Here is a 13462-nt window from a genome sequence, read left to right as displayed (position 1 = left end):
TCATATGGTAGTTAATTATTTGCACCAAACCAAGGATAGTCCTTGGGAGCAATTCCAAACTCATTCAGCATCAGTCGAAGATGCCCTGGAGGCGAGTCTTAGTCCAGTCAAGGAGAGAGTTAAAAATTGCTCTAGCGTTTGCACGAGGCAGGGACCAGCCTTTCACACTGTCCCACGTGGTCCCAGCAGGTGAGTGTGGGTGTGGGCGCGTGAGGCTCGTGGTGTCGGCGGAGTGCGCGCGAACACGTGTCAGAATGGCTGGGGTCACAGTGCTTGTCCGGGTGTCGCCTTATCCTGCCTCGGCATGGCCTCCCGGGACAGCACCAGAGTGAAGCCGGCATCTCGGGCCCACTCACCGGAGGCGGTGCGAGAAGATCCCGCCTTGAGCGATTGTGAGTGAGCGTGGGCGCACGGGGGCCGGGCGATGGCAAGCTCGCGCGCAGGCGCAAAGCGCAGGAGCGGGCAGTCGCCGCAGAGCGCGGGGGGCGGAGCCGGAGCGCGGGGACCAGGCCATGGCGGCCGCCGGGCGCTGGTGCTGGCGCTCGGCCCGGGAGCGCCTTTGTCGCCGCGGACGATGGTGACCTCGCGGCTCGGGCCGCTGCCGCTGCCTCCGCCTCCCGAGACGCCGCAGCCGAGGCCGGACGCGGGAGAGCCGCCGCTGTGAGCCGCGCATACCGGGCCCCCCGCCGTCGCAGCCGAAGATCTCACCGGAGGGGCGGGCGACGGAACCGGGCAGCTGCGGACACCACCATCCCCAGTGCCGCCCCGCAGGCAGGGAGGCTGCGGCCCCAGGTGACTGCGGTCAGCTCAGAGCATCCCGCAGGCCTCCTGCCCACTGCGCCTCCCCTCCCCCATCCTCGCTCCTCCCCGCCGCGCCCCCCTCCTCCTCCGGATCTTGGCCGGGGCCTGGTCCCCCTCTGTACCGCGCCCTCCCGCCCACCCCCGAGCAGTGATCGGTCTCCTGTTACCTCCTTGCAGAGCCCGGTGCTAGCTCCCGGATCCTCGGGTGCCTAACCCCCACCTACCCCCCTTCTTCTCCCCGCGCCTGGAGAGGGAGAGAACCCTCACATTCCTGAGATGCCCGCACTCGGGCTCACCCCTCTCTTCTTTCCAGTATCCCGGTTGCAAGGCCTTTCCCTGGCTCTCTCGCAGGGGTGCTCACTCCGGGCCCCTTTGCCCAGGTTTGCATTTTCAACTTTCCCTCTTTTGCCTTTTTGTCCACTTTGCATGCAAGCTTCCCTCCGTCTTTCCTGGTGTCTGCCCTTCTCGCCTCCCCTAAACTCAGCCTAACCATGTGCTGGCGGTGCGAGGTTGCGGGGGTTCAGAAAGACCTGCCAAGCTCATTGAGTAGGGGACCCCTGGCTCAGCGAGCAGTGTGTCAGACTCTTCGCAGTCACGAGCTGCTCATCTCTCTCTTAATGTGTCCTGGTTCTTTTTCCCGCTTGCCATCCCTGGGTTCGCCCTGTCCAGCTCTACTATTCCACCCTAGGACCGATGCTGTCCCTTGTGCAAATGGGCTCCCCATTCTATCTGGGGGTTAGGAACCTGACTCCACTCTTCTAAGCACGCCTTTCGGTGTGTGGCGCGGGAGAGCCGGCACCCTTGGCGAGATAGGGAGCACCCGGGCCTCTTCCTGGCAGAGTTTCTGCTCCACGTAATCCCCTAGCCTTGGGGCTGCTGCGTCCCTGCCGCGCTGCTGCTGCTGTGCTGCCTGCCGCGAGCTGGCTTGGGGTTACTATAGTTCAGATGTATCTGGGGAAAGCAGGCGGTGGGGGGGGGGGGGAGTGAGTTGGGGCGGGGGATGGGGCCTTTGCAGTGGGAAGGCATCAAAGATTAATGGGTGGCTTTGCATCGCTGACTGCAGTAAACAGGAAACTAGTCTGAAATGAAAGGAGGGGACTGTGTGTGTGTGTGTCTTTATTTTATAAAACACCGAGTGTGCAGTTCTGTGAATCTTGAACCAGGCCCAAAAGGATGAGCTGTCCGTGCTGCAGTCGTGACCCAGGCTGAGCGTCCAATGGCAGAGGTAGCAGCATTGTTTTCCTTCCCTCTGTCAGTCCCTTACTTACATTGGATGATGACCCTTATCGATGTGGTTTCAGAGATGATGTGGAATCACAGGATTGCTAGTAGTTTCTGTGGAAACCAAGTACATACAAAGTTAGCTAGCAACACAGAGGGTGGGGGGAGGACTAGCTATATTTAAAACGTGTGCCAACACTTATGTAAGGAAGTTCTGTCTCTTTCCGAGCCGAGTTACGTCGGATTTTAGGGTCCAACTTCACCCTCTCACTTTTTTTTTTTTAAGGTCTTAGCATCCTAACAGATGGACAGCCTCCCGTTCCCCCATCTGCTTGCCATCAGTTTCAGTTGATTTAGATTTTTTTTCTTTAATTACTGAGAGCAAGGAAAGAAGGTTAAAAGGTGATGGTTTTGTTTATCCTCTTTTCAGATGAGCAAAGAGGTGTAACTTTCAGCCCTAAATTATCTGTATTATTGATTTAAATCATCAGTAATTTTACATTAAGTCATGTATTATTCTTATTTTTGCTTTGTCTTTTTAAAAAGGGAGTCAAAGAGTTGTGGGATTCCTTTATTTTCTTTGTAATACCACTTTTTTTTTTAATTTAAGATAGTTTTTTAGTGGAGTTAAGCCATTATACTTTTCTTACTATTAAGGATGCTTTATTTGATTTCTTCCTATTCAAAACTAAATATGGTAGATTTAGGAAAATACAGAATGAGGACCCTGTGTTTCCAAACCCACAAATCCAGTGATAAACTGCACATTATTCAAGATGCCACCGTTTCCAAGCCTTGGAAAGGCAATTCTTAAAACTGCTAGGGTTTGGTTTCTGGTGACCATTTATTGAACCATCCTTTGTTTCTGGGAAGAAAAGTTTTGGTTTCTGGGAAGAAAAAAAATTCTTTTTCTTTTTTTTTAAGCTGCTGTGCTGTATAAAGTAGGTTTGAGTCATCTTTAGTTTGTGATGCTTGCAGAAACATGATGGGGAATTCATTTCCAGTACTTTGCATATCTCAAGGAAGTTTTGGGGTCAGAAGATAGTGCAGAAAGTTTATATATTTGGATTTTGTTATGTCAAACCTTTTGGTTTTGGTGTTCCTGTTTTAAGAGAATCATGAGCTCCAATTTTATAAATGCTCATTAGCCCTGTTTGACACTAGACCTGGGGAAAAATTATATTTAGTTTGAGCCAATCATTAAGGACATATAATTTTTATTATTTATGTAGTGTCTCTGTGTGGGCAGATGTGCAATATCTCTGTGTTGGTATGGAAGTCAGAGGACAACTTGCCTTTAGCCCTGTGGGTCCCAGGGACTGAACTCAGGTCTTCAGGCTTGCTTGAAAACAACTGAAGTACTAAGCTATCTTGCTGGCCCAGAAGGCTGTGTTTTTGCTTCATGTTTTTATAATGTAGCAGTTTGGAAGGTGTAAGTAATCTCAATCTTCTACAAACATGGCAGATTCCTCTGAATTTTATCTAGATGTTGGGTTAGTGCTGTGTTTCTCAACCTGTGGGGTGCAGTCCCTTTGGCAACCCTCTATCTCCAAAAATATTTGCATTATGATTCATAACAGTAACAAAATTACATTTGTGAAGTAGCAGCAAAAATAATTTTATGGTTGGGGTCACCATAACATGAGGAACCATATTAAAGTGTCACAGCATTAGGAAGGTTAAGAACCACTGGTTTAGTGTATGGGTCTAGACTGTAGAGTGTTGATAATTTTTGAGACAGGGTTTCTCTGTTTGGCTTTGGCTATTGTCTGTTCTGGAACTTGCTTTGTAGACCAGGCTGGCCTTGAACTCACACAGATCCACCTGCCTCTGCCTCCCACCTGAGTTCTGGGGTTAAAGGTATAAAGGAGGGAATTTCCAGGGAACAAGGACATTTCTGTTAATGGATTTCTTTTTAATATAGATGATCCCTGTAAGGATTAAGCGGCACTTTTTTCTATCCCCATTCAAATCTAGATTTCCACAACAGGAGTACGTGCTTAATTTTTCTCTGTTACAGTTACAATAAATGAGAAATATGATCAATTTAAAAGTAACATTAAACACAGGAAGGCACCAGATTAGATGAATGCCGACCATAAACATCAACTAGTAATGTCCACTTCTGTTTGTTATACAAACAACAGTAGTGATTTACATTGGATTCTAGAATGTGCAGAAATAGTCTTTTTCAAGTATAATGTTAAGGCTGCGGCCGTATAGTGCTTCTTCCATTTCCCTCTAGGTTGTAGGACATCTCTTAGATACTTGCATGAGCTCAGGTCCCTTCTTTCAGTGGCATATACCTTAAGAACATCCTCCTGTATGCTTCTATTAAATTATACTCATCTTCATTTGGGGAGTGGTCTTGGAATGGGTCCTAGGACAACTTGTGGGGATTAGGGCTTTGCTTTCATCAGGTAGTTTCCAGGGATTGAACTCAGGTTGTCATACTTGGCAATAAGTACAAGTAGACTCAATTGCACCCACACCATGCTCAAACCATCCCTACGTTACTTTCCATACCCAATACAATGTATGAACTAAGTAGGCAGTTTTTATGCCATTTCCTTAGGGAGCAGTGATGAGAAAACTATATTCTTCAGAACAAACATTTCCATGTTTTCAAGCTGAGATTATTGACTGCACAGATGCAGTGCCTGTGGATATATAGGGTTGACTATAGTAGGAAGAGTGTCTCTTAAGTCAGTGCTTCTCAACCTGGAGGTCGAGACCCCTTGTGGATGTGCTTTCCTGCTTATCAAGTAGTTATGTTGTGATTAATAACAAGATTACAGTTACAAAGTATCAATGAAATAATTTTATGGTGGGGGCTCACCACAACATAAGGAACTATATTAAAGGGTCACAGTATTAGGAAGGTTGAGAACTACAGCCTTTATTGAATTTCTCAACAGTGTGGTTTGCAGTTATGGCTGGTTATAGAGATTTTATTTTTCATAACAGTTTTTTTTTTCCTATGCCAAAGTTACTTTGGTGAGCTCCATAATGTATTTTTGTGTATATGAAAACAATTAAAAACTTTTTATTTAAAGTCATCAGAATTACAATTTATCTTATTTCAAGTCATCAGAATGACAGTTTTATCTATTAAACAATAGTAACATTATTTGCAGCATGTCTACATATGTGACAACATTCCCATTATGGGAATGATTGACATGGGGTTACTAGAAACCTGGATTGATGTGCCAAGCCTAGTTTCTAGTTCTGAGTTCAGAGTCTCAGAGCTAAGAAATTCGCAGCAGTTCCCGAGGACGACAGGGACACTGATAAACACTTGACTGTAGCACAGCAATCTGTCACTATAATCTCTTTCAAAAGTAAATGTTTTCGTTTCTCCTGTAATGTCTAAAATTACTGCCAAAGCTAGGAATGTGTTTAGCTTTCTCAGCAAAATTCTTAAAAGGATATCATCAGAGCCAAGAGTCCAGAATTCTCCTTACTCTTAGAGCTACCCTTTACCCACTTGCATTTGCCCTGTGCACATTCCTCCAATTAATTTGTAGCAGTTTCATCAAATTGTCCTTTTGAGATCCTGATAACTGCTTTGCAGTTTCTTTCCTCCTTTCTCTTTCCATTCTCTCCATGCTTGTCATTGTGTAAGCTAAGACAATATAGACTCAGTGCCTGGCATCTTCATGGCTATACAGTCTGCTGCCACTCACTCAGTGAGTCTCATTTTCCTTCTCGGAAGAGCAGACTAGGAGGATTCCAAATAAGTGGAAAAAAGAAACAATATTGCAACTTACGTTTCTTTGTGTCTTCCCGGAAAATTCTCTGCCTTTTGTGTTCCCTATTCAGCTGGGACTCATACTTACTTAGTACAGGCTTGCCTCACAGGTGCAAGGCCATGGGTTTGGTCTCTAGCACTGTGAAAAGGAACAAAAGTAATACTTAGTTCTTCAATTTTGATTATGAACCATTAAAGATAAGGACGGTTGTAAGATGCAGAGAATAGAACCTGCCACACTTTAGGTATTTTGTTGCTAAGTTAGGAGATTTGGAAGTAGTGGCTTCTTCTGAGTTTTGAAGTGTGAATGTTTAGTCTGAATCATGTTGGGGCATATCTGAAAGTGAGAGCATTTTGATGTAATACAAATATGGAAACAGAGATGTTTCCTGGACAACCCTTTAGGTTCTTGGGAGGCTCTCCAAAAGTGTTCTGTGCTGACCTGTCTTCTGACTTTTAGGTCTGCTCCAAGAAAACAATCAAAGGCAAAGCCATGGCTGCAAAGGAGAAACTGGAGGCAGTGTTGAACGTGGCCTTGAGAGTGCCAAGCATCATGCTGCTGGACGTCCTCTACAGATGGGACGTCAGCTCCTTTTTCCAGCAGATCCAAAGAAGTAGCCTCAGCAACAACCCTCTTTTCCAGTACAAGTATTTGGCTCTTAATATGCATTATGTAGGTAAGTGTCTGCATGCATTTTCTGCCTTTATGATGAGTTTGTTTCCATTTATATTTTAAAAATTATTTCTTCAGGTTATACTATATCATTCCCCCTTTTTCCTCCCTACCTCCAAAACCTCCCATGCACTCCTCCTCGTTCTCTTTCATATTCATATCTTTTTTTTTTTCATGAATTGCCATTGCATCCATTTTTTAATTTGGATAAAATGAGCCTCTAGTACATGGAGTTGACTGTACTAATGGCTGTGTTTGCCAGTTTTGTTTATAGTTTTGTTTTACCATGATATAGGAATTAGTAGAACCAGAGAGTGTAGGATTTATTTCCTGGAATAAAACTGAAAGGCACGGGTAAACATTTTTTACTTTTAATATGAAGAAATATAAATAATGAGAGATATTTTGCCTGGAATTTGGCCTCTTCTAATTTGGAGTTAAGAAGTAATTGCCAGAGTAAGCTTTATAAAATGCAATACTTCTTCTTATTAAAAATGTTGTTCTCTTATATGTGTATGAGGGTCTGCCTGCATGTAAATGTAACACATTTGGGCAGTGTCTACAGAGGCCAGAAGAGGGTGCCCTGAACTGGAATTACAGATGGTTATAAGTGGCCGTAGAGGTGCTGGGAGCCAACCCACTATCTTCTGGAAAAGGAGACAGTTCTCTCAACCGCTGAGCCACCTCTCCAGCTTTTCTACTATTCTTAAGTCAAAGTAAAGCATTAATATCACTTCCAAATGTAATACTCCTTTCAGCTAAATGAAAATTTTATAGTGTAATACTTCCTTTGAAAAAGATAATCTTAGAATTAGACTTAGTATGCTCTGAGTTAAGAAAGTCAAGATACTGAGGCATGAAACAAAATTTACTCAAATTAACTTTCAGCTTAGCAAGGAATGACAAGCTTTTATTGTCTGGATCCAAGCACTTCTTATACTTAAAAAAAAAAAAAAAAATTTCGTTACTAGATTTGTAAAGCTACAAAGTATATCTTTTATAAAGTTGTTCTGTCTTTATGACATGCTATCTGTAGAAGGGTTTTCTGAGCTCTAACTAGCCCTTAGAAGTCTATAAGAGTGTACCAGGTCTGTCCTTGTGGGAGGGAGTGGGACAGGGTAGAAAGGAGGCCACACTATAGAGCATGCAGTTTGGTGAGCTCATCTCTCCGTGTGACACTATTCTGGGAAAATTGTGACACCAGGTGCTTCCTTTATGTTGCAGATACTGGAATGCTCAGCCTTAGCCTCTCTGTGTTAACTGGTTTATGGATAGCGGTTCCAGTCAGCTACTAAACATAGACTTGGCTTAGATTTTTTTTTTAGCTTAATCTGATAAGTATTTCACATTGTGATATTTAAAATGTGCTTTTATCGTATGTTATTTCTAAAACATTTGGGAGTTATCATAAAGCAGTAGCCTAATAAATAGACATGTTAATTTTAGAAATTGAATAGGTTCTGATACAATTGAAACTCTGTCTTATAACTTTGGCAACTCAGTTGTGCTTTCTTTTCTTTTTCTTTCTTTTTTGATTTGTGGAGACAGAGTTACTTTGTCCTGGAACTTGTCTCATAGACCAGGCTGGCCTTGAACTCACAGGCATCTGCTTGCCTTTGCCTCCCAAATACTGGGATTACAGGTGTATACCACTGCCACTTGCTTAGTTGAGCTTTCTTAAATACAGTGATTAGATAGGTCCCACTGTAGGGTGACCACAGTGATAGTGTGAACTGTTATTTTGTTGTTTGGGTGTGTGTGGGGGGAGGGGAAGGGTCTGTCAAATTGTTATGTAATCTAATGCTTCTATTTACAGAATTTACTCCTGGATACATTGTAAAAATTTTCAAGTGTCAAAGTATTGCATTTATGTTCAGAAGTCAGAACATTTAAGTGTTTCATTGCATCTGCTCTATATTACAGCCCTCTCAGCTCCTCAGAGTAGCTATTATTTCTTGCTGTAGAATTCTAGGTATTGTCTGTGGGTGAAGTCAGTATGAATTTAAGTATTTCCTTTTTCTCTGCAATAGATGCAGCAAAAAGCCTTGGCCTTTACTTGTTTATGTGGAAACGCCACTATTGTGCTCAGGAGCTCACCTTTAGTTTTTGGTTGAGATGTGGTTTATACTGTGTCATCCAGGCTGTCCCCAGGTACACTGGCAAAGTTGCCAGCTCCCTGCCTCAACCTCCCAAATGATCTCCTTACAGGTGTTTGTCATATCTAACAATATAAAGTTTTGTGTTTTTTTGTTTTTTTGTTTTTAATTTTGGCATATTCTCTAGACTGACAGATTGTAAGACTCGACTCTACAAGTGTTAGGACATTTATTTTTTATTTATTTTGTTAATTTCACTCATCAAAGTTTGGAGCCGAGTGTGGTGGTACATGCCCAGAATCCTGATGCTTGTTGGGCTAATGAGGGAGGAGCCCACGTTTGATGACAGCCCAAACTACTTAATGAGACCCCCCCCCAAATCTCAGAAAAACTGAGGGGGGGGGACTCTTTGTCTGTTTGGAATTTATCTGCAAATGCAGATCATGGTGTGTTGTTGAATAATTTCTCCTAGACAGCTCTAATGCCAGTGTATTAATTCAGCTCATCTTTTCCTTAGTGAATTTTTGTGTATGCTCTGGTCCATTCTGACATCGCTCTGTTCTTTTAGTCTTTTGTGCTTGTGTCCTGTTAGCACATGGTCTTTTATTTACCGAGGGCTTAGATCATATTTTATTGCCCAAGATGGTTAATTCCTTCCTTCTTAGTGCTTTTATTATTAGCTTCCCTCCCTCCTTCCCTCCCTCTCTCCCTCCCTTACTCCTTCCCTCCTTCTGTGTCATGCAGGATCTTGATAGCTACTTGGTACATACATAGTCCAGGTTGGCCTTGACTTCTCAGTCCTCAGCTTTATAGGCTCAGTCTTCAGCCTCCTTCATGTTGATGTTGCTCAGAACCTGTGTCCAGTTTTACCTTTGGTTGTTTGGTTGATCTCTCATAGTTTTTACTGCCAACGTGTATCAGTTGTCCACAACCTTTGCCTCCTTTGTGTGGAGTTAGTGTTCTTCTTCTGTGAGCCCTGCCTTGTGAAGGTCAGATCTCTAGTCCCGAGGTCTTGAGTGCCTTTTTGGTCACATGGGGCGTCTGTTGTCTCTGTATTCCAGCTGGTATTTAATCTTCAGGGGAAGCATCCCTAACCACCTGCCAGATGTCTTCACTTGAACAGCCTGGACAGTACCTTGCCACCAGTCACTGCACTCAGCACTGTGACCTCACGGCAGACTTCCGCTTCCTCTTGTGTTTACTGTTTCAATAGCAGAACCATCTTCTTGATTACCCAAGCTAGAAAGTTCACATCCACTTCCACTTCCTCTTCCTCATTTTCAACCACTCATGCAGAGAGCAAGGCTTAGATCTGTTTATATATGTGACTCACACCTCACTGCCAACTCAACACCCCAGGCTGCTGCCTTGATCAGGGTCCCAATTCTTCCCCAGTCCTACGATCTCTCTAATAACAGGAGTCAATAGGCTCATCAGTAACATGGTTTTAATGTTATGTGTTGAAATTTATTTCAAGTATATGAGTATTTTGTCTGCATGTATGTGTGTGTGTATCCCATGCATTCCTGGTACCTATGGAGGCCAGAAGAGGGCATCTGATCTCCTGGCAGTGAAATTAATGATGGTTTGTGCTGACCACCTCTCCAACCCGAATCAGTAATGTTTTAAGCAGTAATGTTTTTAAATGCTGCCAGTTTTGTTTTTATTTTTTTTGTTGTTTTGGGTTTTTTTTTTTTAACAACTTTTAATTTATATTACAAACGATCTTGTTTTACATGCCAATCCCAGTTCCCTCTAAATGCTGCCAGTTTAATTAATTATAAATTATTGTTACCTTAGCTTCATCATTATCAACCTTAGTTGATTGGTTAATTTCACAGAGGGAATAGTGATGCACGTTCACCTAAAACCACGTTGTAAGTTGAGTGGTGGGGATTTCCCAGAGGTTGCGTTAGCTGTTTGTACCTGCTGGTTATCTGAACACATAAATGGGCTCTATCTCGAGCTTCCTGAGATGTTGGATGTCCATTTGGAATAAGAAATGGATTTGTTGTGGTGGTGGTTTTGTTTGTTTGTTTCCATGCATGGGAGGATTTTGGCAATTATTTGTGGATATTGTATCTGGAAAGGGTTATCAATGTTCAAAGCAAGAATGACTGCTTTGGGCCAGATCATTTCCAGCTCCACATAGAGAAGAGCAGTTGTTTAGGAACCACCTGCCTAACATTCACTGAGGAAGGGGGAAATAGGGGTCAAAAGATCTGTGTCTCAGATTAAAGTATGACACCATAGCAAGGGCATTGTATCAGGTGTTGGCATCAGCAAGCCAAGGCTGGCTTCTGGATTATAGAGAAGATAGGTAAAAACGGTTTTATAGCAGAGAAAGGGTTAAATAGACGATTAGAAAATAAAAGCATTGGGTATAAAGGGAGTGAAAAGTTAATCAACAAAGGGAAATTTGAGGCGGGCTCTTTTGAACCACCAGCCACCAAATCATGACACAGAGACTTATTAGTTATGAAAGCTTGGCCTTAGCTTAGGCTTGTTTCTAACTAGCTCTTATAATTTAAAAATTAACCCATTTCTATTAACCTACATGCTATCACATGGCTCATGGTTTTACCTCTCCTGCATGTCCTGCTTCCTGGCAACTGGACCTTTCTTCTCCCCAGACCTCTCTGTTTCCAGAAGTCCCCGTCTATCCTCTTCCTGCCCAGCTATTGGCAGTTCAGCTCTTTATTACACCTATCACAGTGACACATCTTCACACAGTGTAAAGGAATATTCTGTAACAGAAATTTCTGTGAAGAGAAACATTAGGGGTTTTCCCTTTGGGATGGGGAGGAGCCTTTGAATGTGCTTTGAGAACCTTTGTTAGATAGGTGGAATGATGGATGGGAAGATAAGGACCTCTGTTAGATAGGTGGGATGTTGGATGGAAAGATGTTGGAGAGATTGGGGCTTCTGGAGATAGAGGAGTCTGAAGGGACAGCTCCAAGGAGTCTAGAGAGATGATGAGAGACTTGATGTAAAACAGGGAAGAAGAAGGCATTGAGGAAAAGGGTGACAAGACACTTGTGGTTCCTTTGTGTGCAGCATCTAATTATAAGATAGAAAGATAACAGAAAAAGTGACAAATGCTATTTCCAGTTTTAAAAATCTATAGTGATACTTTTGAGCTGAATGAACCTTGCTAGTGAAATTAAAAAAGAAAGCCTGCATTTGTTGATAGCTACTTTATTTCAGCTTATCTCTAGTATAACTAACTTGGAGACAAAAGTGCAATCATTTGTATTTATGTCTTTGCTGCAGGTTATGTCTTAAGTGTCGTGCTACTCACTTTGCCCAGGCAGCATCTGGTTCAGCTTTATTTATATTTTTTGACCGCCCTGCTCCTCTATGCTGGACATCAGATATCCAGGTAAGGCTGCAACCCCAGTTTTGGAACGTGGGATTGAGTTGAAAGTTGTTCTTTTTCCATTTTAAGTGTCAACACAGTGTTTTTTCATGAATGTTGTTACAAAGCTGTGGTGTAAGTAGGTTATTAGTCAAGACTTGCTAAAGGAACAGAGCTGATAGAATGAATATTTGTACTAAAGGAGATTTGTTAGGTTGGCTTACGTAGGATGCAGCGGAGGTAGTTTAGCAATGGCTGCTGGTTTTCAGTCTACATGCAAAGCCCAAAACAGTTGGCTGTGAATATCTGGAGGATGTTGCAGCAACAGGGTAGATGGACTTGTGAGTGTGAGGAGACCAGGTGAAAAGCAACATTTCTTCTTCCGGGTCTTTGTATCTGTGCTCACAGAAGGTATGGCTCACTTTTAGGGTGGCTATTTCCACCTCATATACTCCGATCATGAAAGTAATGGATAGCCAAGATAGCCATCACAGTGGGTTTCAAAACCAGATTTTTCCATTAGTTGTTTTTTTCTATAGATAATATCATTCAATACTAAAAGCTGGAATTATGTTGAGACTCTGGTTTTTGAAAAAGAAAAAAACAATAGCAACAGGAAATGGGTCTTACATACAGTTACCTTTAAAGATGAGCTTCTCTGTATTACCCAAGAAGAGAATTTCTGCAGACAGACTAAGGGACAGCTCAACTTTCCCATTCTCGGCCAGGCCTGTCTTCCTTTTGCAGACATCAACTTAAAATGATGAGAACCAGCATTAAGTTGCAGAAGTGTAGATGATGATCCCATCAGTGACTTGGTGGGATGGATTATGTCTTTGAGACTAAAAAGTTAATCTTTGAGTTTAAAAGGTTAAAGATGACATCCACCATAGTATATGAGCTTCCTGCCTTTGGGATGAAAATGTTAAAATGAGCCAGCCGTTGGTGGCACACATCCTTAGTCCCAGCAATCGGGAGGCAGAGGCAGGCGGATCTCTGTGAGTTCAAGGCCAGCCTGGTCTATAGAGCAAGTCCCAGGACAGCCTCCAAAACAATACAGAAAAGCCCTGTCTCGAAAAAGAAAAGTTAAAATGTAGTTGAACCTAAAGTATATTTTGAGGTATAATTTCTTTTGAAACTTAAATTTCACAATTTCTGGTTGACATGTAGTTAACCTGCAATGAATTACACTCTGAATTCTAAGGGGTAGCTTTGGGTGTAGTATAGGCCTTACACATTTTAATGTAGGCTTGAAATTAAATCTAGACATCTCATGCTACATAACTAAAACTGAATTAATGTTTTTATAAATAATAAAAATTGTAACTTTATGGTTATAAATTTGCAGCATTCACTGTAGACACATTTTATGGAAATGCAGAAAGTTTAAGGCTGTGACAGTTACCTGAACTTATATAGCCCTGTTAATGTTCCTGGAGTCTTACCCAGCTTTTCTTGTGGTTCTTTCCATACAAAAGAGAATGAGTAATATAAATACCCGAGCTGTCTGTTGCTTGCTTCTGACCCCTCTTGTTGGATGCAGCATCTTCACCTTCCTC

General features: G+C 42.7%; 1 protein-coding gene across 2 annotated transcripts in view; it reads left to right on the top strand.

Moving 5' to 3' along the window:
- The first annotated feature begins 648 nt into the window (after nt 1-648).
- The window catches only part of Rnf145 (ring finger protein 145), a 44799-nt gene continuing 31985 nt past the window's right edge, over nt 649-13462 (top strand). Inside the window, exons 1-3 of one of the 2 annotated variants that reach the window (XM_051180901.1) lie at nt 649-792; nt 6237-6453; nt 11819-11927. In XM_051180901.1, coding sequence (XP_051036858.1) covers nt 6270-6453; nt 11819-11927 — 293 coding nt within the window. In that variant the 5' untranslated portion in view covers nt 649-792; nt 6237-6269. Of the gene's footprint in view, nt 793-2002; nt 2027-6236; nt 6454-11818; nt 11928-13462 lie in introns of those variants that run through there. The other variant, XM_051180900.1, reaches the window with a different exon arrangement.

This window comes from Phodopus roborovskii, unplaced genomic scaffold (genome assembly GCF_943737965.1).
Source record: "Phodopus roborovskii unplaced genomic scaffold, PHOROB, whole genome shotgun sequence".
In the NCBI taxonomy this organism is placed as follows: domain Eukaryota; kingdom Metazoa; phylum Chordata; class Mammalia; order Rodentia; family Cricetidae; genus Phodopus; species Phodopus roborovskii.
The sequence above is the reverse complement of the archived record's forward strand: the minus strand, read 5'-3'. Positions and strand labels throughout refer to the sequence as shown.